Source organism: Oncorhynchus mykiss, chromosome 10 (genome assembly GCF_057628025.1).
Source record: "Oncorhynchus mykiss isolate SJ-2025 chromosome 10, ASM5762802v1, whole genome shotgun sequence".
NCBI classification, from domain to species: Eukaryota; Metazoa; Chordata; class Actinopteri; order Salmoniformes; family Salmonidae; genus Oncorhynchus; species Oncorhynchus mykiss.
In genome coordinates this window covers 81,680,912-81,707,182 of record NC_143031.1, presented here as the reverse complement: position 1 = coordinate 81,707,182, position 26,271 = coordinate 81,680,912, and the positions used below count along the sequence as shown (strand labels likewise).

Below are 26,271 nucleotides of genomic sequence, written 5' to 3'. Positions count from 1 at the left end.
CATGTATTGACTGTGTTATGGTGTAGATATAAACTACATGTATTGACTGTGTTATGGTGTAGATATAAACTACATGTATTGACTGTGTTATGGTGTAGATATAAACTACATGTACTGACTGTGTTATGGTGTAGATATAAACTACATGTATTGACTGTGTTATGGTGTAGATATAAACTACATGTATTGACTGTGTTATGGTGGTAAACTACATGTACTGACTGTGTTATGGTGGTAAACTACATGTACTGACTGTGTTATGGTGGTAGATATAAACTACATGTACTGACTGTGTTATGGTGGTAGATATAAACTACATGTACTGACTGTGTTATGGTGGTAAACTACATGTACTGACTGTGTTATGGTGGTAAACTACATGTACTGACTGTGTTATGGTGTAGATATAAACTACATGTACTGACTGTGTTATGGTGGTAAACTACATGTACTGACTGTGTTATGGTGGTAGATATAAACTACATGTATTGACTGTGTTATGGTGGTAAACTACATGTACTGACTGTGTTATGGTGGTAGATATAAACTACATGTATTGACTGTGTTATGGTGGTAGATATAAACTACATGTATTGACTGTGTTATGGTGGTAGATATAAACTACATGTACTGACTGTGTTATGGTGGTAAACTACATGTACTGACTGTGTTATGGTGGTAGATATAAACTACATGTACTGACTGTGTTATGGTGGTAAACTACATGTACTGACTGTGTTATGGTGGTAAACTACATGTACTGACTGTGTTATGGTGGTAAACTACATGTACTGACTGTGTTATGGTGGTAAACTACATGTACTGACTGTGTTATGGTGGTAGATATAAACTACATGTACTGACTGTGTTATGGTGGTAAACTACATGTACTGACTGTGTTATGGTGGTAAACTACATGTACTGACTGTGTTATGGTGATAAACTACATGTACTGACTGTGTTATGGTGGTAAACTACATGTACTGACTGTGTTATGGTGATAAACTACATGTACTGACTGTGTTATGGTGGTAAACTACATGTACTGACTGTGTTATGGTGGTAGATATAAACTACATGTACTGACTGTGTTATGGTGGTAGATATAAACTACATGTACTGACTGTGTTATGGTGTAGATATAAACTACATGTACTGACTGTGTTATGGTGTAGATATAAACTACACGTACTGACTGTGTTATGGTGGTAGATATAAACTACATGTATTGACTGTGTTATGGTGGTAAACTACATGTACTGACTGTGTTATGGTGGTAAACTACATGTACTGACTGTGTTATGGTGGTAAACTACATGTACTGACTGTGTTATGGTGGTAAACTACATGTATTGACTGTGTTATGGTGGTAGATATAAACTACATGTACTGACTGTGTTATGGTGGTAAACTACATGTACTGACTGTGTTATGGTGGTAGATATAAACTACATGTATTGACTGTGTTATGGTGGTAAACTACATGTACTGACTGTGTTATGGTGGTAGATATAAACTACATGTACTGACTGTGTTATGGTGGTAAACTACATGTACTGACTGTGTTATGGTGGTAGATATAAACTACATGTATTGACTGTGTTATGGTGGTAAACTACATGTACTGACTGTGTTATGGTGGTAGATATAAACTACATGTATTGACTGTGTTATGGTGGTAAACTACATGTACTGACTGTGTTATGGTGGTAGATATAAACTACATGTACTGACTGTGTTATGGTGGTAGATATAAACTACATGTACTGACTGTGTTATGGTGGTAAACTACATGTATTGACTGTGTTATGGTGGTAGATATAAACTACATGTACTGACTGTGTTATGGTGGTAAACTACATGTACTGACTGTGTTATGGTGGTAAACTACATGTACTGACTGTGTTATGGTGGTAAACTACATGTACTGACTGTGTTATGGTGGTAGATATAAACTACATGTACTGACTGTGTTATGGTGGTAGATATAAACTACATGTACTGACTGTGTTATGGTGGTAAACTACATGTACTGACTGTGTTATGGTGGTAAACTACATGTACTGACTGTGTTATGGTGGTAAACTACATGTACTGACTGTGTTATGGTGGTAAACTACATGTATTGACTGTGTTATGGTGGTAGATATAAACTACATGTACTGACTGTGTTATGGTGGTAAACTACATGTACTGACTGTGTTATGGTGGTAAACTACATGTACTGACTGTGTTATGGTGGTAAACTACATGTACTGACTGTGTTATGGTGGTAAACTACATGTACTGACTGTGTTATGGTGGTAAACTACATGTATTGACTGTGTTATGGTGGTAGATATAAACTACATGTACTGACTGTGTTATGGTGGTAAACTACATGTATTGACTGTGTTATGGTGGTAGATATAAACTACATGTATTGACTGTGTTATGGTGGTAAACTACATGTACTGACTGTGTTATGGTGGTAAACTACATGTATTGACTGTGTTATGGTGGTAGATATAAACTACATGTACTGACTGTGTTATGGTGGTAAACTACATGTACTGACTGTGTTATGGTGGTAAACTACATGTATTGACTGTGTTATGGTGGTAGATATAAACTACATGTACTGACTGTGTTATGGTGGTAAACTACATGTACTGACTGTGTTATGGTGGTAGATATAAACTACATGTACTGACTGTGTTATGGTGGTAGATATAAACTACATGTACTGACTGTGTTATGGTGGTAAACTACATGTACTGACTGTGTTATGGTGGTAAACTACATGTACTGACTGTGTTATGGTGGTAGATATAAACTACATGTACTGACTGTGTTATGGTGGTAGATATAAACTACATGTACTGACTGTGTTATGGTGGTAAACTACATGTACTGACTGTGTTATGGTGGTAAACTACATGTACTGACTGTGTTATGGTGGTAGATATAAACTACATGTACTGACTGTGTTATGGTGGTAAACTACATGTACTGACTGTGTTATGGTGGTAAACTACATGTACTGACTGTGTTATGGTGGTAAACTACATGTACTGACTGTGTTATGGTGGTAGATATAAACTACATGTACTGACTGTGTTATGGTGGTAAACTACATGTACTGACTGTGTTATGGTGGTAGATATAAACTACATGTATTGACTGTGTTATGGTGGTAGATATAAACTACATGTATTGACTGTGTTATGGTGGTAGATATAAACTACATGTATTGACTGTGTTATGGTGGTAGATATAAACTACATGTACTGACTGTGTTATGGTGGTAAACTACATGTACTGACTGTGTTATGGTGGTAAACTACATGTACTGACTGTGTTATGGTGGTAAACTACATGTACTGACTGTGTTATGGTGGTAGATATAAACTACATGTACTGACTGTGTTATGGTGGTAGATATAAACTACATGTACTGACTGTGTTATGGTGGTAAACTACATGTATTGACTGTGTTATGGTGGTAGATATAAACTACATGTACTGACTGTGTTATGGTGGTAAACTACATGTACTGACTGTGTTATGGTGGTAAACTACATGTACTGACTGTGTTATGGTGGTAGATATAAACTACATGTATTGACTGTGTTATGGTGGTAGATATAAACTACATGTACTGACTGTGTTATGGTGGTAAACTACATGTACTGACTGTGTTATGGTGGTAGATATAAACTACATGTACTGACTGTGTTATGGTGGTAAACTACATGTACTGACTGTGTTATGGTGGTAAACTACATGTACTGACTGTGTTATGGTGGTAGATATAAACTACATGTATTGACTGTGTTATGGTGGTAAACTACATGTACTGACTGTGTTATGGTGGTAGATATAAACTACATGTACTGACTGTGTTATGGTGGTAGATATAAACTACATGTACTGACTGTGTTATGGTGGTAAACTACATGTACTGACTGTGTTATGGTGGTAGATATAAACTACATGTACTGACTGTGTTATGGTGGGAAACTACATGTATTGACTGTGTTATGGTGGTAGATATAAACTACATGTACTGACTGTGTTATGGTGGTAAACTACATGTACTGACTGTGTTATGGTGTAGATATAAACTACATGTACTGACTGTGTTATGGTGGTAAACTACATGTATTGACTGTGTTATGGTGGTAGATATAAACTACATGTATTGACTGTGTTATGGTGGTAGATATAAACTACATGTACTGACTGTGTTATGGTGGTAAACTACATGTACTGACTGTGTTATGGTGGTAGATATAAACTACATGTATTGACTGTGTTATGGTGGTAGATATAAACTACATGTACTGACTGTGTTATGGTGGTAAACTACATGTACTGACTGTGTTATGGTGGTAGATATAAACTACATGTACTGACTGTGTTATGGTGGTAAACTACATGTACTGACTGTGTTATGGTGGTAGATATAAACTACATGTACTGACTGTGTTATGGTGGTAGATATAAACTACATGTACTGACTGTGTTATGGTGGTAAACTACATGTATTGACTGTGTTATGGTGGTAGATATAAACTACACGTACTGACTGTGTTATGGTGGTAGATATAAACTACATGTATTGACTGTGTTATGGTGGTAAACTACATGTATTGACTGTGTTATGGTGGTAAACTACATGTACTGACTGTGTTATGGTGGTAAACTACATGTACTGACTGTGTTATGGTGGTAAACTACATGTACTGACTGTGTTATGGTGGTAGATATAAACTACATGTATTGACTGTGTTATGGTGGTAAACTACATGTATTGACTGTGTTATGGTGGTAAACTACATGTACTGACTGTGTTATGGTGGTAAACTACATGTACTGACTGTGTTATGGTGGTAAACTACATGTACTGACTGTGTTATGGTGGTAAACTACATGTACTGACTGTGTTATGGTGGTAGATATAAACTACATGTATTGACTGTGTTATGGTGGTAAACTACATGTACTGACTGTGTTATGGTGGTAAACTACATGTACTGACTGTGTTATGGTGGTAAACTACATGTACTGACTGTGTTATGGTGGTAGATATAAACTACATGTATTGACTGTGCTATGTGATAGGTGGTAGAAGATCAGTACTAGTATTGTCTTAGACAAAAGTGTCATACAACTACTAAGGTTGACTGTGTGACTGATGGCAAAACGTTGTATTTGGCTATTCTCTACATGTATACATTATTTATCTTTCTTAAAAACCAGAAGTCAGAAATTAACGACTCTCATCATTTTATACAGGAGGAGGGTGGGACCCCCCTAGTATACAGGAAGAGGGTGGTCCCCCCCTAGTATCCAGGAAGAGGGTGGGGGGGGGGGGGTGGGCCCCCCTAATATACAGGAGGAGGGTGGGCCCCACCTAGAATCCAGGAGGAGGGTGGGCCCCCCTAGTATACAGGAGGAGGGTGGTCCCCCCCTAGTATCCAGGAAGAGGGTGGGGGGGGGGGTGGGCCCCCCTAATATACAGGAGGAGGGTGGTATACAGGAGGAGGGTGGTATACAGGAGGAAGGTAGTATACAGGAGGAGGGTGGTATACAGGAGGAGGGTGGTATACAGGAGGAGGGTGGTATACAGGAGGAGGGTGGTATACAGGAGGAGGGTGGTATACAGGAGGAGGGTGGTATACAGGAGGAGGGTAGTATACAGGAGGAGGGTGGTATACAGGAGGAGGGTGGTATACAGGAGGAGGGTGGTATACAGTATACAGTGTTAGAGTGTTTTGGGTTACTGTCGTACCGGCAGCGGCTTGGCGACGCCGATGCGCACGACCCCGTAGCCGGTGGTTTTTAGGACGTGCACGGCTCGCTCCAGCGTCGACCGGACCAGGTCCACGTCGTTGACGGACATGAGCCGGTCACCGGGCAGCAGGCGTCCGTCTGAGTCGGCCACGCCACCGGGGACCAGGGAGCGGATCACCAGGACAGTCTTAGAGTCGTCCTCTGGGTCCTGGAGAGGGACAACATAAGGAACAGGTGAACAACAGTTCAAAGGTCATGTCCTCCCAAAGGGAAATCCAATAGAAAAGAGAGACTACAATTGTTTTGCTTCCCAGTTCATATTTTTTAATTTTTTATTGTCTTTCCAAAGGATCCACTCTTTGACCCACTATCCTCTCCTCGTCTCCTGGTCTACATTACTAGTGATCCAAACCAGTTGAAAGAGAGGAGAGTAGGAAGCTAGACGTTAGACCATCGAGACGCACCACAGTCTTACCTGGTAGTCTAGGATGCTGAATCCCAGGCCTTCCTCTCCCTTCACCAGCTCTATCACCTGACTGTCTCTCTCCCACATGGCCAGAGGAGGAGACACAGGCTTATTAAAACCACGACTCCCACAATCCATGTTGTTACAACCAGGAAGTAGACAGCAGGGCTGGTCATACTGGGACTGGGAGAGGAGAGAGAGAGTTAGGGCACATCTCCTATGACACCCCGGCAGCAGTCTGATTGACTATCTTTCCACCCTTCTTCCAGAAATAGTGTCTACTTGATCACTCCGCCTAATGGTATCAAAAGGATTGGATTGACGCCACCAATATGTCTGACACCATCTCCATATCTCTCCATCTCCATATCCCTCCATCTCCATATCCCTCCATCTCCATATCCCTCCATCTCTATATCCCTCCATTTCTATATCCCTCCATCTCTATATCCCTCCATCTCTATATCCCTCCATCTCTATATCCCTCCATCTCTACATCCCTCCATCTCCATATCCCTCCATCTCCATTTCCCTCCATCTCCATATCCCTCCATCTCCATATCCCTCCATCTCCATCTCCATATCCCTCCATCTCCATATCCCTCCATCTCCATATCCCTCCTTCTCCATATCCCTCCATCTCCATATCCCTCCATCTCCATATCCCTCCATCTCCATATCCCTCCATCTCCATATCCCTCCATCTCCATATCCCTCCATCTCCATATCCCTCCATCTCTATATCCCTCCATCTCTATATCCCTCCATCTCCATATCCCTCCATCTCCATATCCCTCCATCTCTATATCCCTCCATCTCTATATCCCTCCATCTCTACATCCCTCCATCTCCATATCCCTCCATCTCCATATCCCTCCATCTCCATATCCCTCCATCTCTATATCCCTCCATCTCTATATCCCTCCATCTCTATATCCCTCCATCTCTATATCCCTCCATCTCTACATCCCTCCATCTCCATATCCCTCCATCTCCATATCCCTCCATCTCCATATCCCTCCATCTCTATATCCCTCCATCTCCATATCCCTCCATCTCCATATCCCTCGATATTCCTCCATCTCCATATTCCTCCATCTCCATATCCCTCCATCTCCATATCCCTCCATCTCTATATCCCTCCATCTCCATATCCCTCCATCTCCATATCCCTCGATATTCCTCCATCTCCATATTCCTCCATCTCCATATCCCTCCATCTCCATATCCATCCATCTCTATATCCCTCCATCTCCATATCCCTCCATCTCTATATCCCTCCATCTCTATATCCATCCATCTCCATATCCCTCCATCTCCATATCCCTCCATCTCCATATCCCTCCATCTCCATATCCCTCTATCTCCATATCCCTCCATCTCTATATCCCTCCATCTCTATATCCCTCCATCTCCATATCCCTCCTTCTCCATATCCCTCCATCTCCATATCCCTCCTTCTCCATATCCCTCCATCTCCATATCCCTCCATCTCCATATCCCTCCATCTCCATATCCCTCCATCTCCCTCCTTCTCCATATTCCTCCATCTCCATATTCCTCCATCTCCATATCCCTTCATCTCCATATCCCTCCATCTCCATATTCCTCCATCTCCATATCCCTTCATCTCCATATCCCTCCATCTCCCTCCTTCTCCATATTCCTCCATCTCCATATTCCTCCATCTCCATATCCCTCCATCTCCATATCCCTCCATCTCCATATCCCTCCATCTCCATATCCCTCCATCTCTATATCCCTCCATCTCTATATCCCTCCATCTCCATATCCCTCTATCTCCATATCCCTCCATCTCCATATCCCTCCATCTCCATATTCCTCCATCTCCATATCCCTCCATATTCCTCCATCTCCATATTCCTCCATCACCCCACCCCTTCATCTTCCCATCCATCCATCTCCCCATTCCCCCTCCATTTTGGCATCCCTCCAGCTCCCCACCCCTCCATCTCCCCATCTCCCCTCCATTTCCCTATTCCTCCATCCCACCTCCCCATCCATCCCTCCTCCCCCTCCATCTCCCCATCCCTCCATCTCCCCTCCATTTCCCTATTCCTCCATCCCACCTCCCCCTCCATCCCTCCTCCCCCTCCATCTCCCCATCTCTCCATCTCTCCATCTCTCCATCTCCACCTCCATCCCTCCTCCCCCTCCATCTCCCCATCCCTCCATCTCCCCTCCATTTCCCTATTCCTCCATCCCACCTCCCCCTCCATCCCTCCTCCCCCTCCATCTCCCCATCTCTCCATCTCTCCATCTCCCCCTCCATCCCTCCTCCCCGTCCCTCTCTACCTTGCCATTGAACTCAGCCAGTAGCTCTTTGAGGGGGAGCTGTACATCTTCATCATCATCATCATCGTGGTCACTGTCCCGTAGCTGTGGGTGCACGACGCGGCAGCACACCATACAGACACACAGAGGCAGCTCTCTCAGAACGCTGATCACCTCTCTGTGAGTCTCTCCTATCAGAGGGATACCATTCGCCTGGGAGAGGGGAGAAGCTCGTCTGGTCAGCAAACATGTTGAATGTGCTGCATGTAGCTACATCATAGCATAACAGGGTCAATGTTCCATTGGATGTGTGGATGGGCGAATACATGAATGAATGAACAAATGAATGAATGAATGAACAAATGAATGAATGAAGGAACAAATGAATGAACAAACCAAATGAATGAATGAATGAACAAAGCAGTGAATTAAAGAACAAATTAATTCATTAACAAACCAAATGAATGAACTAATTAATAAATCAATTAACGACTGAACACACCAATGAACAAATTAATGAATGGATGAACGAACAAACCAATGAATGAACAAATTAATCATCATCTTCTGTACATCTATCACTCCAGTGTTTAATTGCTACATTGTAATTACTTTGCCACTATGGCCTATTTATTGCCTTACCTCCCTTTTCCTACCTCATTGACACACACTGTATACAGACCTTTCTACTGTATTATTGACTGTATTATTGACTGTATTATTGACTGTATTATTGACTGTATGTTTGTTTTACTCCATGTGTAACTCTGTTGTTGTTTGTGTCGAACTGCTTTGCTTTATCTTGGCCAGGTCGCAGATGTTAATGAGAACTTGTTCTCAACTAGCCTACCTGGTTAAATAAAGGTGTTCTCAACTAGCCTACCTGGTTAAATAAAGGTGTTCTCAACTAGCCTACCTGGTTAAATAAAGGTGTTCTCAACTAGCCTCCCTGGTTAAATAAAGGTGTTCTCAACTAGTCTACCTGGTTAAATAAAGGTGTTCTCAACTAGTCTACCTGGTTAAATAAAGGTGAAATATGTTTTGTTTAAATGAATGCATGGATATGAATCAGTCCGTCCCACCTCCAGTATCTGGTCTCCAGGGTGTATCTTCCTGCTCTGTCCGACGGGCCCCTCAGGTAAGACGGAGCACAGGTAGTGGTGTCCTGCCCTGGCCTCCATGCTGATGCCTAGACCACTGGTCTCACTGAACCTCTCTAGCTGACACACCTGGGAAGGGGAGGGAGAGTAGGGGTTAATAACACTCTCCTCTCTATAGCTGACACACCTGGGAAGGGGAGGGATAGTAGGGGTTAATAACACTCTCTATAGCTGACACACCTGGGAAGGGGAGGGATAGTAGGGGTTAATAACACTCTCTATAGCTGACACACCTGGGAAGGGGAGGGATAGTAGGGGTTAATAACATTCTCTATAGCTGACACACCTGGGAAGGGGAGGGATAGTAGGGGTTAATAACACTCTCTGTAGCTGACACACCTGGGAAGGGCAGGGACAGTAGGGGTTAATAACACTCTCTATAGCTGACACACCTGGGAAGGGGAGGGATAGTAGGGGTTAATAACACTCTCTATAGCTGACACACCTGGGAAGGGCAGGGACAGTAGGGGTTAATAACACTCTCTATAGCTGACACACCTGGGAAGGGGAGGGATAGTAGGGGTTAATAACACTCTCTATAGCTGACACACCTGGGAAGGGGAGGGATAGTAGGGGTTAATAACACTCTCTATAGCTGACACACCTGGGAAGGGCAGGGACAGTAGGGGTTAATAACACTCTCTATAGCTGACACACCTGGGAAGGGCAGGGACAGTAGGGGTTAATAACACTCTCTATAGCTGACACACCTGGGAAGGGCAGGGATAGTAGGGGTTAATAACACTCTCTATAGCTGACACACCTGGGAAGGGGAGGGATAGTAGGGGTTAATAACACTCTCTATAGCTGACACACCTGGGAAGGGCAGGGATAGTAGGGGTTAATAACACTCTCTATAGCTGACACACCTGGGAAGGGGAGGGATAGTAGGGGTTAATAACACTCTCTATAGCTGACACACCTGGGAAGGGGAGGGATAGTAGGGGTTAATAACACTCTCTATAGCTGACACACCTGGGAAGGGGAGGGATAGTAGGGGTTAATAACACTCTCTATAGCTGACACACCTGGGAAGGGGAGGGATAGTAGGGGTTAATAACACTCTCTATAGCTGACACACCTGGGAAGGGGAGGGATAGTAGGGGTTAATAACACTCTCTATAGCTGACACACCTGGGAAGGGGAGGGGTAGTAGGGGTTAATAACACTCTCTATAGCTGACACACCTGGGAAGGGGAGGGGTAGTAGGGGTTAATAACACTCTCTATAGCTGACACACCTGGGAAGGGGAGGGATAGTAGGGGTTAATAACACTGTCTATAGCTGACACACCTGGGAAGGGGAGGGATAGTAGGGGTTAATAACACTCTCTATAGCTGACACACCTGGGAAGGGGAGGGATAGTAGGGGTTAATAACACTCTCTATAGCTGACACACCTGGGAAGAGGAGGGATAGTAGGGGTTAATAACACTCTCTATAGCTGACACACCTGGGAAGGGGAGGGATAGTAGGGGTTAATAACACTCTCTATAGCTGACACACCTGGGAAGGGGAGGGATAGTAGGGGTTAATAACACTCTCTATAGCTGACACACCTGGGAAGGGGAGGGATAGTAGGGGTTAATAACACTCTCTATAGCTGACACACCTGGGAAGGGGAGGGGTAGTAGGGGTTAATAACACTCTCTATAGCTGACACACCTGGGAAGGGGAGGGATAGTAGGGGTTAATAACACTCTCTATAGCTGACACACCTGGGAAGGGGAGGGATAGTAGGGGTTAATAACACTCTCTATAGCTGACACACCTGGGAAGGGGAGGGATAGTAGGGGTTAATAACACTCTCCTCTCTATAGCTGACACACCTGGGAAGGGGAGGGATAGTAGGGGTTAATAACACTGTCTATAGCTGACACACCTGGGAAGGGGAGGGGTAGTAGGGGTTAATAACACTCTCTATAGCTGACACACCTGGGAAGGGGAGGGATAGTAGGGGTTAATAACACTCTCTATAGCTGACACACCTGGGAAGGGGAGGGATAGTAGGGGTTAATAACACTCTCTATAGCTGACACACCTGGGAAGAGGAGGGATAGTAGGGGTTAATAACACTCTCTATAGCTGACACACCTGGGAAGAGGAGGGATAGTAGGGGTTAATAACACTCTCTATAGCTGACACACCTGGGAAGGGGAGGGATAGTAGGGGTTAATAACACTCTCTATAGCTGACACACCTGGGAAGGGGAGGGATAGTAGGGGTTAATAACACTCTCTATAGCTGACACACCTGGGAAGGGGAGGGATAGTAGGGGTTAATAACACTCTCCTCTCTATAGCTGACACACCTGGGAAGGGGAGGGATAGTAGGGGTTAATAACACTCTCTATAGCTGACACACCTGGGAAGGGGAGGGATAGTAGGGGTTAATAACACTCTCCTCTCTATAGCTGACACACCTGGGAAGGGGAGGGATAGTAGGGGTTAATAACACTCTCTATAGCTGACACACCTGGGAAGGGGAGGGATAGTAGGGGTTAATAACGCTCTCCTCTCTCTAGCTGTACAGTCAAGGCCAAAAGTTTTGAGAATGACACACATATTAATTTCCCCAAAGTTTTCTGCTTCAGTGTCTAGATATTGTTAGATATTAGTGTTATAGTGTTTAGATATTTTTGTCAGATGTTACTATGGATACTGAAGTATAATTACAAGCATTTCAAGTGTCAAAGGCTTTTATTGAACTCAATCAGCAGAACAGAGTGATCTCCAGCCTTGTCCTTGTCAACACTCACACCTGCGTTAACGAGAGAATCACTGACATGATGTCAGCTGGTCTTTTTGTGGCAGGGCTGAAATGCAGTGGAAATGTTGTTTTTGGGGGATTCAGTTCATTTACATGGCAAAGAGGGACTTTGCAAATGAATTGCAATTCATCTGATCACTCTTCATAACATTCTGGAGTATATGCAAATTGCCATCATACAAACTGAGGCAGCAGACTTTGTGAAAATGTATATTTGTGTCATTCTCAAAACTTTTGGCCACGACTGTTCTATGTATAGCTGTACTCTGGATAGCTGTACTCTGGATAGCTGTACTCTGGATAGCTGTACTCTGGATAGCTGTACTCTGGATAGCTGTACTCTGGATAGCTGTACTCTGGATAGCTGTACTCTGGATAGCTGTACTAAGCCAGAGGTAATATTTGTAGACAGATATACGTTTGGAAGGGTTTGCGTCAGTCATTACAAGCTGTAATCTGGTATATGATCATATGTGTAACTATGAGAAGTTAGTCTGAGACGTACAACCACTTGATATCTGGGTCCCAGAGCAGCCTGCCACCTGTTCTTCAACTCCTCTTCCTCTGCTGCCGTCAGCTTCACTCCTTCACACACACACACACGCACACGCACACGCACGGACGCACACACACATACACACACACACATGCATTAGCGTCATATAAAGAATAGTCACTACCTCTAACAGCCTTCCAGTAATCAGTTGATTTACAGTAACCTCCTGTAAAGAACTACCTTTAACAGCCTTCCAGTTGATTTACAGTAACCTCCTGTAGAGAACTACCTCTAACAGCCTTTCCAGTAATCAGAGTTGATTTACAGTAAACTCCTGTAGAGAACTACCTCTAACAGCATTTCCAGTAATCAGAGTTGATTTACAGTAACCTCCTGTAAAGAACTACCTTTAACAGCCTTCCAGTAATCAGAGTTGATTTACAGTAACCTCCTGTAAAGAACTACCTCTAACAGCCTTCCAGTAATCAGAGTTGATTTACAGTAACCTCCTGTAAAGACCTACCTCTAACAGCCTTCCAGTAATCAGAGTTGATTTACAGTAACCTCCTGTAAAGAACTACCTTTAACAGCCTTCCAGTTGATTTACAGTAACCTCCTGTAGAGAACTACCTCTAACAGCCTTTCCAGTAATCAGAGTTGATTTACAATAACCTCCTGTAAAGAACTCAAACAGCTCAATATAAACCAAAGGGAGGTCAAGAAATGATCTGAAATCAGCTGAATGAGTTGACTGAACATTTGACTGCAGAGGACTAAGAATAGGAGTGAGCACACATACAAATATGTCACACACACACACACACACACACACACACACACACACACACACACACACACACACACACACACACACACACACACACACACACACACACACACACAGATACACGTGCATAATATGTACCGGTTCTGGCGTCTAGTCGTTGTTCAGAGTACAACATACTGGCTCTTCTGGACATCTCACGCAGAGACATTTGTTTTCCTGTGGCCCAAACACACACACACACACACACACACACAGTACACACACACACACACACACACACACACACACACACACACACACACACACACACACACACACACACACACACACACACACACACACACACACACACACACACACACACACACACAGATACACGTGCATAATATGTACCGGTTCTGGCGTCTAGTCGTTGTTCAGAGTACAACATACTGGCTCTTCTGGACATCTCACGCAGAGACATTTGTTTTCCTGTGGCCCAAACACACACACACACACACACACACACACACGCACACACACACACACACTCACACACATACAGTACACACACACACACACACACACTCACAGTACACACACACACACACACACACTCACAGTACACACACACACACACACACACACACACACACACACACACACACACACACACACACACACACACACACACACACACACACACACACACAGAGAGTTAACAATGTACGTGTGTAACTTGTGTATGAAGACAGCAAAGTAGATGTAATCCCACTAGACACACACTGGTTGAATCAACGTTGGTTTTCAATGAAATGACAACGTTGCATCAACGTGGAATAGATGTTGAATTGACGTCTCTGTGCCCAGCGGGATGCTACAGTGGTTGAATGAACGTCTGGGTTTATGGTCTGGTGTAAACATCTTTAAGCACTTTTGTGACCTCTGTTGATGTGAAAAGGTCTCTATTAATAGTTGACCTCTGTTGATGTGAAAAGGTCTCTATTAGTAGTTGACCTCTGTTGATGTGAAAATGACTATTAATAGTTGACCTTTGTTGATGTGAAAGGACTCTGCTAATAGTTGACCTCTGTTGATGTGAAAATTACTTGATTAATAGTTGACCTCTGTTGATGTAAAAGGTCTCAATTAATAGTTGACCTCTGTTGATGTAAAAGGTCTCAATTAATAGTTGACCTCTGTTGATCTAAAAGGACTCAATTAATAGTTGACCTCTGTTGATCTAAAAGGACTCAATTAATAGTTGACCTCTGTTGATGTGAAAAGGACTCCATTAATAGTTGACCTCTGTTGATGTGAAAAGGACTATTAATAGTTGACCTCTGTTGATGTGAAAAGGACTCCATTAATAGTTGACCTCTGTTTATGTGAAAAGGACTCCATTAATAGTTGACCTCTGTTTATGTGAAAATGACTATTAATAGTTGACCTCTGTTTATGTGAAAATGACTATTAATAGTTGACCTCTGTTTATGTGAAAAGGACTCCATTAATAGTTGACCTCTGTTTATGTGAAAATGACTATTAATAGTTGACCTCTGTTTATGTGAAAAGGACTATTAATAGTTGACCTCTGTTGATATGAAAAGGACTCCATTAATAGTTGACCTCTGTTGATATGAAAAGGACTCCATTAATAGTTGACCTCTGTTGATGTGAAAAGGACTCCATTAATAGTTGACCTCTGTTTATGTGAAAAGGACTCCATTAATAGTTGACCTCTGTTGATGTGAAAATGACTATTAATAGTTGACCTCTGTTTATGTGAAAAGGTCTCAATTAATAGTTGACCTCTGTTGATATAAAAGGTCTCAATTAATAGTTGACCTCTGTTGATATAAAAGGACTCAACTAATAGTTGACCTCTGTTGATGTGAAAAGGTCTCAACTAATAGTTGACCTCTGTTGATGTGAAAAGGACTCAACTAATAGTTGACCTCTGTTGATATAAAAGGACTCAACTAATAGTTGACCTCTGTTGATGTGAAAGGACTCTACTAATAGTTGACCTCTGTTGATATAAAAGGACTCAACTAATAGTTGACCTCTGTTGATGTGAAAAGGACTCAACTAATAGTTGACCTCTGTTGATATAAAAGGACTCAACTAATAGTTGACCTCTGTTGATGTGAAAAGGACTCAACTAATAGTTGACCTCTGTTGATGTGAAAATGACTTGATTAATAGTTGACCTCTGTTGATGTAAAAGGTCTCAATTAATAGTTGACCTCTGTTGATATAAAAGGACTCTATTAATAGTTGACCTCTGTTGATGACACCAGTCTGGTCTGTCTTGTCATGTTTCCCTGTCTCTGTACGGGTGACGACGTAGGGCTCCAGGGGAGGAGGGGGATACTTCGTGGTTTTACCCATCCTAGAGGCCCTCCTCATCAGCCTCAGTCTGACTATCTGGCCTGTCTTCCTGAGGACCTCCAGGGCTCTCTGCTCACTGCAGCCCTGTAGGCTTACACCATCCACCTGAAGAGAGAATACAGAGAGGTGGAGAAGGGGTGAGGGAGGAGGAGAGAGATACAGAGAGAGACAGAGAGAGAGAGAGAGAGACAGAGAGAGACAGAGAGAGACAGAAAGAGAGAGAGAGACAGAGAGAGACAGAGAGAGAGAGAGAGAGACAGAGAGAGAGAGAGTTCTCACAGCTAAGATCTTGTCTCCGATGTATATCTGACTGGCTTGGTCCACAGCGCTGCCCTTCACGATGCTCTTCACCTGCACCCCAGAGTTCTGCTCCCCTATGGAGCTGGTGACAGTGAATCCCAGGCCCATGTTGTTCTTACTGAACTGGACAATGTACTCAGAGTCCTCCTCCACATCACACAGCTGCAATACACAACACAGGGAGAAATGTGTTACTATGGAGATACGGAACACAATACACAACACAGGGAGAAATGTGTTACTATGGAGATACGGAACACAATACACAACACAGGAAGAAATGTGTTACTATGGAGATATGGAACACAATACAGGGAGAAATGTGTTACCATGGAGATATGGAACACAATACACAACACAGGAAGAAATGTGTTACTATGGAGATATGGAACACAATACAGGGAGAAATGTGTTACCATGGAGATATGGAACACAATACACAACACAGGGAGAAATGTGTTACTATGGAGATATGGAACACAACACAGGGAGAAATGTGTTACTATGGAGATATGGAAGACAAAACACAACACAGGGAGAAATGTGTTACTATGGAGATATGGAACACAATACACAACACAGGGAGAAATGTGTTACTATGGAGATACGGAACACAATACACAACACAGGGAGAAATGTGTTACTATGGAGATATGGAACACAATACACAACACAGGGAGAAATGTGTTACTATGGAGATACGGAACACAATACACAACACAGGGAGAAATGTGTTACTATGGAGATACGGAACACAATACACAACACAGGGAGAAATGGAGATGTGTTACTATGGAGATATGGAACACAATACAGGGAGAAATGTGTTACTATGGAGATATGGAACACAATACACAACACAGGGAGAAATGTGTTACTATGGAGATATGGAACACAATACACAACACAGGGAGAAATGTGTTACTATGGAGATATGGAACACAATACACAATACAGGGATAAATGTGTTACTATGGAGATATGGAACACAATACACAACACAGGGAGAAATGGAGATGTGTTACTATGGAGATATGGAACACAATACAGGGAGAAATGTGTTACTATGGAGATATGGAACACAATACACAACACAGGGAGAAATGTGTTACTATGGAGATATGGAACACAATACACAACACAGGGATAAATGTGTTACTATGGAGATACGGAACACAATACACAACACAGGGAGAAATGTGTTACTATGGAGATATGGAACACAATACACAACACAGGGAGAAATGTGTTACTATGGAGATACGGAACACAATACACAACACAGGGAGAAATGTGTTACTATGGAGATATGGAACACAATATGGAGAAATGTGTTACTATGGAGATACGGAACACAATACACAACACAGGGAGAAATGTGTTACTATGGAGATACGGAACACAATACACAACACAGGGAGAAATGTGTTACTATGGAGATACGGAACACAATACACAACACAGGGTATTGTCCACAGGGGACACCTTCCCCAAAAAAATAATTTTCATGATAATTTGGTTGTTTTATTGTTTATCAGAAACATGCATTTGTTAATCAGAAATTGCATTGTTTCAATAATGTGTTAAATATTGTAATATCAATTGTGCAATAATGACTTTCGAGTGTTCTAGGCGCTTATTGGTTCATGCCAGCCAGGCTATGGCGTGTCCTTAGTTTGGATCCCTGGGCCTTCTCATCTCTTATTGGGTCGTGCCAGCCAGGCTACGGCGTGTATAGGATGCCAGCAGAGCAGCTCTGCAAAGGGTGAAGTACCCTCAACTGAATAACACAGGTAGATAAATACACATGATTAAACCACTGACAGTACGCCTTCTGATCTCTCATAATCTCTCTAACTTTCTGTCTCTCTTAAAGACTTCCTGATGGGCAGACCACAGGCTGTGAGGATTGGCAACAACACCTCCTCCACGCTGGAGGACTCTTAACACAGGGGCCCCCCAGGGGTGTGTCCTCAGTCCTCTGCTGTTCTCCCTGTTCACGTACGACCGTGTGGCTTTGCATGACACCAACTCCATCATCAAGTTTGCTAACGACACCACGGTTGTAACCAACAACGACAATTCAGCCTATTTGGAGGAGGTAAGTGAGTTGGCATTGTGGTGCCATGACAACAACCTCTACCTCAACGTCAAAGCAAAACAAAGGAGTTGATTGTTGACTTCAGGAAGCAGAGGAGGGAACAGGCCCCGGTCCAAATCAACGGGACTGCAGTAGAGAGAGTCACGAGTTTTAAGTTCCTCTGTGTCCACATCACCGAGGACTTGTCCTGGACCAACAACATCACCCACCTCTCCCCTCCACACATACCTGTTTGCCCATCCTGGACCAACAACATCACCCACCTCTCCCCTCCACACATACCTGTTTGCCCATCCTGGCCACCCTCTGTTGTTGCTGGGCGAGGAGAGGGAGTGGGGGCGAGGAGAGGGAGAGGTCGTTGGTTCCCGTGGAGACGGCGACGTCCCTAGCAATGAGCAGTTTGACCCTTGACCCTGCGTTGCGGAGAACGTGAGCCACTTCCTCGTTGCCCATGCCTGCCAGGTCTGTGTCCCCGATACGCAGGATGTGGTCCCCGCTGCGCAGACGCTTGTCCTGGGAGGGGAGGGATGTTACATCACTTTTTAATCACTTTTACACATTTTTGTGTTCTACTTTGACATGGTGACCTCGCAAATCACATTTTTTAAAAAGCTAACTCAGTAATTTAAAGACAATTCACAAGTGGATGGTTGTCGTACACAGCGGGGGTTGAAGGTGACACTGGCAAAGTCAAAACGTGTTTGAACCTACGGTGTGTTTCATGTCTATATTATCCAGCAGTGTGACTTTGTCACATTTCACTTAGGCTGATCAAACTAAGTTGATATTGTATTGTATTGATTGACTGACATACCAGTCCAGCAGGGCCACTTGGTAGGATGGTTTTGACCAGGACTCCAGAGGATCGACCCCCTACAATGCCGAAGCCCAGCCCCTTCCCATCGTTCTCCAGCTCTATCAACTCTATGTGACGCTTCTGAGAGGGAGAGAGACGGAGGGAGAGACAGAGAGAGAAAGAAAGAGAGAGAGAGAGAGAGAGAGAGAGAGAGAAAGAGAGACAGACAGACAGACAGAGATGGTCAACTACACACAGACAGGTTTTCCTAATTTACTGTAAGACAAGGGAACTCACCTCGTTGTAAAGTATGTAAGTCAAGGGAACTCACCTTGTTGTATAGTATGTTAGACATGGGAACTCACCTCGTTGTAAAGTATGTAAGACATGGGAACTCACCTCGTTGTATAGTATGTAAGTCAAGGGAACTCACCTCGTTGTAAAGTATGTAAGACATGGGAACTCACCTCGTTGTAAAGTATGTTAGAATTGGGAACTCACCTCGTTGTAAAGTATGTAAGACATGGGAACTCACCTCATTGTAAAGTATGTTAGACATGGGAACTCACCTTGTTGTATAGTATGTTAGACATGGGAACTCACCTCATTGTAAAGTATGTTAGACATGGAAACTCACCTCATTGTAAAGTATGTAAGACATGGGAACTCACCTCGTTGTAAAGTATGTTAGACATGGGAACTCACCTTGTTGTATAGTATGTTAGACATGGGAACTCACCTCATTGTAAAGTATGTTAGACATGGGAACTCACCTTGTTGTATAGTATGTTAGACATGGGAACTCACCTCGTTGTAAAGTATGTTAGACATGGGAACTCACCTCGTTGTATAGTATGTAAGTCAAGGGAACTCACCTCGTTGTAAAGTATGTTAGACATGGGAACTCACCTCGTTGTATAGTATGTAAGTCAAGGGAACTCACCTCGTTGTAAAGTATGTTAGACATGGGAACTCACCTCGTTGTATAGTATGTAAGTCAAGGGAACTCACCTCATTGTAAAGTATGTTAGACATGGGAACTCACCTCGTTGTATAGTATGTAAGTCAAGGGAACTCACCTCGTTGTAAGGTATGTTAGACATGGGAACTCACCTCGTTGTAAAGTATGTAAGTCAAGGGAACTCACCTCATTGTAAAGTATGTTAGACATGGGAACTCACCTCGTTGTATAGTATGTAAGTCAAGGGAACTCACCTCGTTGTAAAGTATGTAAGACATGGGAACTCACCTCGTTGTAAAGTATGTTAGACATGGGAACTCACCTCATTGTAAAGTATGTAAGTCAAGGGAACTCACCTCATTGTAAAGTATGTTAGACATGGGAACTCACCTCGTTGTATAGTATGTAAGTCAAGGGAACTCACCTCGTTGTAAAGTATGTTAGACATGGAAACTCACCTCATTGTAAAGTATGTAAGACATGGGAACTCACCTCGTTGTAAAGTATGTTAGACATGGGAACTCACCTCATTGTAAAGTATGTTAGACATGGGAACTCACCTCGTTGTATAGTATGTAAGTCAAGGGAACTCACCTCGTTGTAAAGTATGTTAGACATGGAAACTCACCTCATTGTAAAGTATGTAAGACATGGGAACTCACCTCGTTGTAAAGTATGTTAGACATGGGAACTCACCTTGTTGTATAGTATGTTAGACATGGGAACTCACCTCGTTGTATAGTATGTTAGACAAGGGAACTCACCTCGTTGTAAGGTATGTTAGACATGGGAACTCACCTCGTTGTAAAGTATGTTAGACATGGGAACCCACCTCGTTGGCGATATACGACAGGTTTCTTCCCATCGATAAGGTCCTGGAGATTCGTGGAGGCGTACATAACTGGGAAAATAAGGACACTAATGTCAGCTAATTAGACCTGCTGAAACAACAGGAGAGGAGAACAACAAGAGAGGAGAACACTAATGTCAGCTGATCTCGGATCAATTATCCCTTTCAGATCCTGATGAATCAGACGACATGAACGGGGGGGGGGGGGGGGGGCTGATCCTAGATCAGCACTCGTACTGACACTCTTCATGAAAACGCACCCTGGTGTCACAGAGGCGGGATTGGACAAAAAAAAGTGAGGTGAAAAGGTACCTCTTTGCCCGTTTCCACAAAGCATCTCAGAGTATAATCGCTGATCTAGGATCTGTCCATAAGATCAAATCAAACTGTATTTGTCACATGCACCAAATACAACAAGTGTAGAATTTTACCGTGAAATGCTTTACTTACAAGCCCTTAACCAACAGTGCAGTTCAAGAAGAGTTAAGAAAATATTTACCATGTAGACTAAAATAAAAAAAGTTATAATAAAAAGTAACACAATAAAATTAACAATAACGAGGCTTTATACAGGGGGCCCCAGTACAGAGTGAGTGTGGAGGTTATATACAGGGGGCCCCAGTACAGAGTGAGTGTGGAGGTTATATACAGGGGGCCCCAGTACAGAGTGAGTGTGGAGGTTATATACAGGGGGCCCCAGTACAGAGTGAGTGTGGAGGTTATATACAGGGGGTACCAGTACAGAGTCAATGTGGAGGCTATATACAGGGGGTACTGGTACAGAGTCAATGTGGAGGCTATATACAGGGGGTACCAGTACAGAGTCAATGTGGAGGCTATATACAGGGGGTACTGGTACAGAGTCAATGTGGAGGCTATATACAGGGGGTACCGGTACAGAGTCAATGTGGAGGCTATATACAGGGGGTACCGGTACAGAGTCAATGTGGAGGCTATATACAGGGGGTACCTGTACAATGTGGAGGCTATATACAGGGGGTACCAGTACAGAGTCAATGTGGAGGTTATATACAGGGGGTACCAGTACAGAGTCAATGTGGAGGTTATATACAGGGGGTACCAGTACAGAGTCAATGTGGAGGCTATATACAGGGGTACCAGTACAGAGTCAATGTGGAGGCTATATACAGGGGGTACCAGTACAGAGTCAATGTGGAGGTTATATACAGGGGGCCCCAGTACAGAGTCAATGTGGAGGTTATATACAGGGGGTACCAGTACAGAGTGAGTGTGGAGGTTATATACAGGGGGTACCGGTACAGAGTCAATGTGGAGGCTATATACAGGGGGTACCGGTAGAGAGTCAATGTGGAGGCTATATACAGGGGGTACCGGTACAGAGTCAATGTGGAGGCTATATACAGGGGGTACAGGTACAGAGTCAATGTGGAGGCTATATACAGGGGGTACCGGTACAGAGTCAATGTGGAGGCTTTATACAGGGGGCCCCAGTACAGAGTGAGTGTGGAGGTTATATACAGGGGGTACTGGTACAGAGTCAATGTGGAGGCTATATACAGGGGGTACTGGTACAGAGTCAATGTGGAGGCTATATACAGGGGGTACCGGTACAGAGTCAATGTGGAGACTATATACAGGGGGTACAGGTACAGAGTCAATGTGGAGGCTATATACAGGGGGTACCGGTACAGAGTCAATGTGGAGGCTATATACAGGGGGTACTGGTACAGAGTCAATGTGGAGGCTATATACAGGGGGTACTGGTACTGAGTCAGTGTGGAGACTATATACAGGGGGTACTGGTACAGAGTCAATGTGGAGGCTATATACAGGGGGTACCGGTACAGAGTCAATGTGGAGACTATATACAGGGGGTACAGGTACAGAGTCAATGTGGAGGCTATATACAGGGGGTACCGGTACAGAGTCAATGTGGAGGCTATATACAGGGGGTACTGGTACAGAGTCAATGTGGAGGCTATATACAGGGGGTACCGGTACAGAGTCAATGTGGAGGCTATATACAGGGGGTACCGGTACAGAGTCAATGTGGAGGCTATATACAGGGGTACCGGTACATAGTCAATGTGGAGGCTATATACAGGGGGTACCGGTACAGAGTCAATGTGGAGGCTATATACAGGGGGTACCGGTACATAGTCAATGTGGAGGCTATATACAGGGGGTACCGGTACAGAGTCAATGTGGAGGCTATATACAGGGGGTACCGGTACAGAGTCAATGTGGAGGCTATATACAGGGGGTACCGGTACAGAGTCAATGTGGAGGCTATATACAGGGGGTACCGGTACAGAGTTAATGTGGAGGCTATATACAGGGGTCACCAGTGCCGAGTCAATGTGGAGGTTATATACAGGGGTACCAGTACAGAGTCAATGTGGAGGCTATATACAGGGGGTACCAGTACCGAGTCAGTGTGGAGGCTATATACAGGGGGTACCGGTACAGAGTCAATGTGGAGGCTATATACAGGGGGTACCGGTACAGAGTCAATGTGGAGGCTATATACAGGGGTACCAGTACAGAGTCAATGTGGAGGCTATATACAGGGGGTACCGGTACAGAGTCAATGTGGAGGCTATAAACAGGGGGTACTGGTACAGAGTCAATGTGGAGGCTATATACAGGGGGTACTGGTACAGAGTCAATGTGGAGGCTATAAACAGGGGGTACTGGTACAGAGTCAATGTGGAGGCTATAAACAGGGGGTACTGGTACAGAGTCAATATGGAGGCTATATACAGGGGTACCGGTACAGAGTCAATGTGGAGGCTATATACAGGGGGTACCGGTACAGAGTCAATGTGGAGGCTATATACAGGGGGTACCGGTACAGAGTCAATGTGGAGGCTATATACAGGGGGTACCGGTACAGAGTCAATGTGGAGGCTATATACAGGGGGGTACTGGTACAGAGTCAATGTGGAGGCTATAAACAGGGGGTACTGGTACAGAGTCAATATGGAGGCTATATACAGGGGTACCGGTACAGAGTCAATGTGGAGGCTATATACAGGGGGTACCAGTACCGAGTCAGTGTGGAGGCTATATACAGGGGGTACCGGTACAGAGTCAATGTGGAGGCTATATACAGGGGGTACCGGTACAGAGTCAATGTGGAGGCTATATACAGGGGTACCAGTACAGAGTCAATGTGGAGGCTATATACAGGGGGTACCGGTACAGAGTCAATGTGGAGGCTATAAACAGGGGGTACTGGTACAGAGTCAATGTGGAGGCTATATACAGGGGGTACTGGTACAGAGTCAATGTGGAGGCTATAAACAGGGGGTACTGGTACAGAGTCAATGTGGAGGCTATAAACAGGGGGTACTGGTACAGAGTCAATATGGAGGCTATATACAGGGGTACCGGTACAGAGTCAATGTGGAGGCTATATACAGGGGGTACCGGTACAGAGTCAATGTGGAGGCTATATACAGGGGGTACCGGTACAGAGTCAATGTGGAGGCTATATACAGGGGGTACCGGTACAGAGTCAATGTGGAGGCTATAAACAGGGGGTACTGGTACAGAGTCAATATGGAGGCTATATACAGGGGTACCGGTACAGAGTCAATGTGGAGGCTATATACAGGGGGTACCGGTACAGAGTCAATGTGGAGGCTATATACAGGGGGTACCGGTACAGAGTCAATGTGGAGGCTATATACAGGGGGTACCGGTACAGAGTCAATGTGGAGGCTATATACAGGGGGGTACTGGTACAGAGTCAATGTGGAGGCTATATACAGGGGTACTGGTACAGAGTCAATGTGGAGGCTATAAACAGGGGGTACTGGTACAGAGTCAATATGGAGGCTATATACAGGGGTACCGGTACAGAGTCAATGTGGAGGCTATATACAGGGGGTACCGGTACAGAGTCAATGTGGAGGCTATTTACAGGGGGTACCGGTACAGAGTCAATGTGGAGGCTATTTACAGGGGGTACCGGTACAGAGTCAGTGTGCGAGAGTACAGGTATCTTATTCATTATGAACTAAAAAGCAAAAAACTGATCCTAGATCAGCACTAGACCAGAATAGGATACGATATAACCCACACCCTTACCTGAGTCATACACTGTATCTTATTGGTCACGGCGTTGCTTTCTGTGTTTGTGTTGAGAGCACTGAGACTGCCTCCATAGTTCTGCCAAGGTACGGAGGGTTTAGCAGGGGGGCTACCTCCTCCTCCTCCTCCTCCTCCTCCTCCTCCTCCTCCTCCACTACTGCTGCTGCTGTTGTTCTGGGCCCAGGTATAGGAGTCGCTATGGGAGATGGTCCTCAGGCCCAGAGACATGGCCGTGGAGAGACCCGTGTTGGGGGAAACAGACTTCGGTACTGACTTCTTCTCCTGGGAGAGAGAGGAGAAGGAGGAGGGGGGCAATTTAAATATCTCTGTTTTGCTGACAGGTGTGTCAATGTCGACCACAGAATATCCATCCGTTCAACTGTGATCGTGATGTTGTGTAAACTGAAGTCCAATCCATGTCTTTGGTCCATCCTATCCAAACAGCTGACAAGGTACAAATCTGTCATTCTGCCCCTGAACAAGGCAGTTAACCCCACTGTTCCCCAGTAGGCCGTGATTGTAATTAAGAATTTGTTCTTAACTGACTTGCCTAGTTAAATAAAGATAAAATAAAATAAATTTAAAAACCCTGAGGACACACAGACACATTATAATGTTTTACTGCTACAGACTTCCTATAGGCTGCTATTATAACAGTAAGCCTATAGGAAGAGGAGGAAACAGACACATTATACTGTCTACTGCTACAGACTTCCTATAGGCTGCTATTATAACAGTAAGCCTATAGGAAGAGGAGGAAACAGACACATTATACTGTCTACTGCTACAGACTTCCTATAGGCTGCTATTATAACAGTAAGCCTATAGGAAGAGGGGGAAACAGACACATTATACTGTCTACTGCTACAGACTTCCTATAGGCTGCTATTATAACAGTAAGCCTATAGGAAGAGGAGGAAACAGACACATTATACTGTCTACTGCTACAGACTTCCTATAGGCTGCTATTATAACAGTAAGCCTATAGGAAGAGGAGGAAACAGACACATTATACTGTCTACTGCTACAGACTTCCTATAGGCTGCTATTATAACAGTAA

At 43.9% G+C, this 26,271-nt stretch overlaps 1 protein-coding gene across 1 annotated transcript in view; it reads right to left on the bottom strand.

The window, feature by feature from the left end:
- Positions 1-26,271, bottom strand: part of LOC110517917 (multiple PDZ domain protein) — a 114,871-nt gene that overhangs the window by 73,912 nt on the left and 14,688 nt on the right. The window contains exons 4-15 of the mRNA XM_090188576.1: positions 25,209-25,493; positions 21,114-21,182; positions 19,339-19,461; positions 18,807-19,037; positions 16,403-16,585; positions 16,015-16,228; positions 14,144-14,221; positions 12,973-13,052; positions 9,622-9,768; positions 8,561-8,752; positions 6,254-6,421; positions 5,777-5,986 (exon numbers count right to left, since the gene is read on the bottom strand). Coding sequence (XP_090044702.1) covers positions 5,777-5,986; positions 6,254-6,421; positions 8,561-8,752; positions 9,622-9,768; positions 12,973-13,052; positions 14,144-14,221; positions 16,015-16,228; positions 16,403-16,585; positions 18,807-19,037; positions 19,339-19,461; positions 21,114-21,182; positions 25,209-25,493 — 1,980 coding nt within the window. The remainder of the gene's footprint in view (positions 1-5,776; positions 5,987-6,253; positions 6,422-8,560; positions 8,753-9,621; positions 9,769-12,972; positions 13,053-14,143; positions 14,222-16,014; positions 16,229-16,402; positions 16,586-18,806; positions 19,038-19,338; positions 19,462-21,113; positions 21,183-25,208; positions 25,494-26,271) is intronic.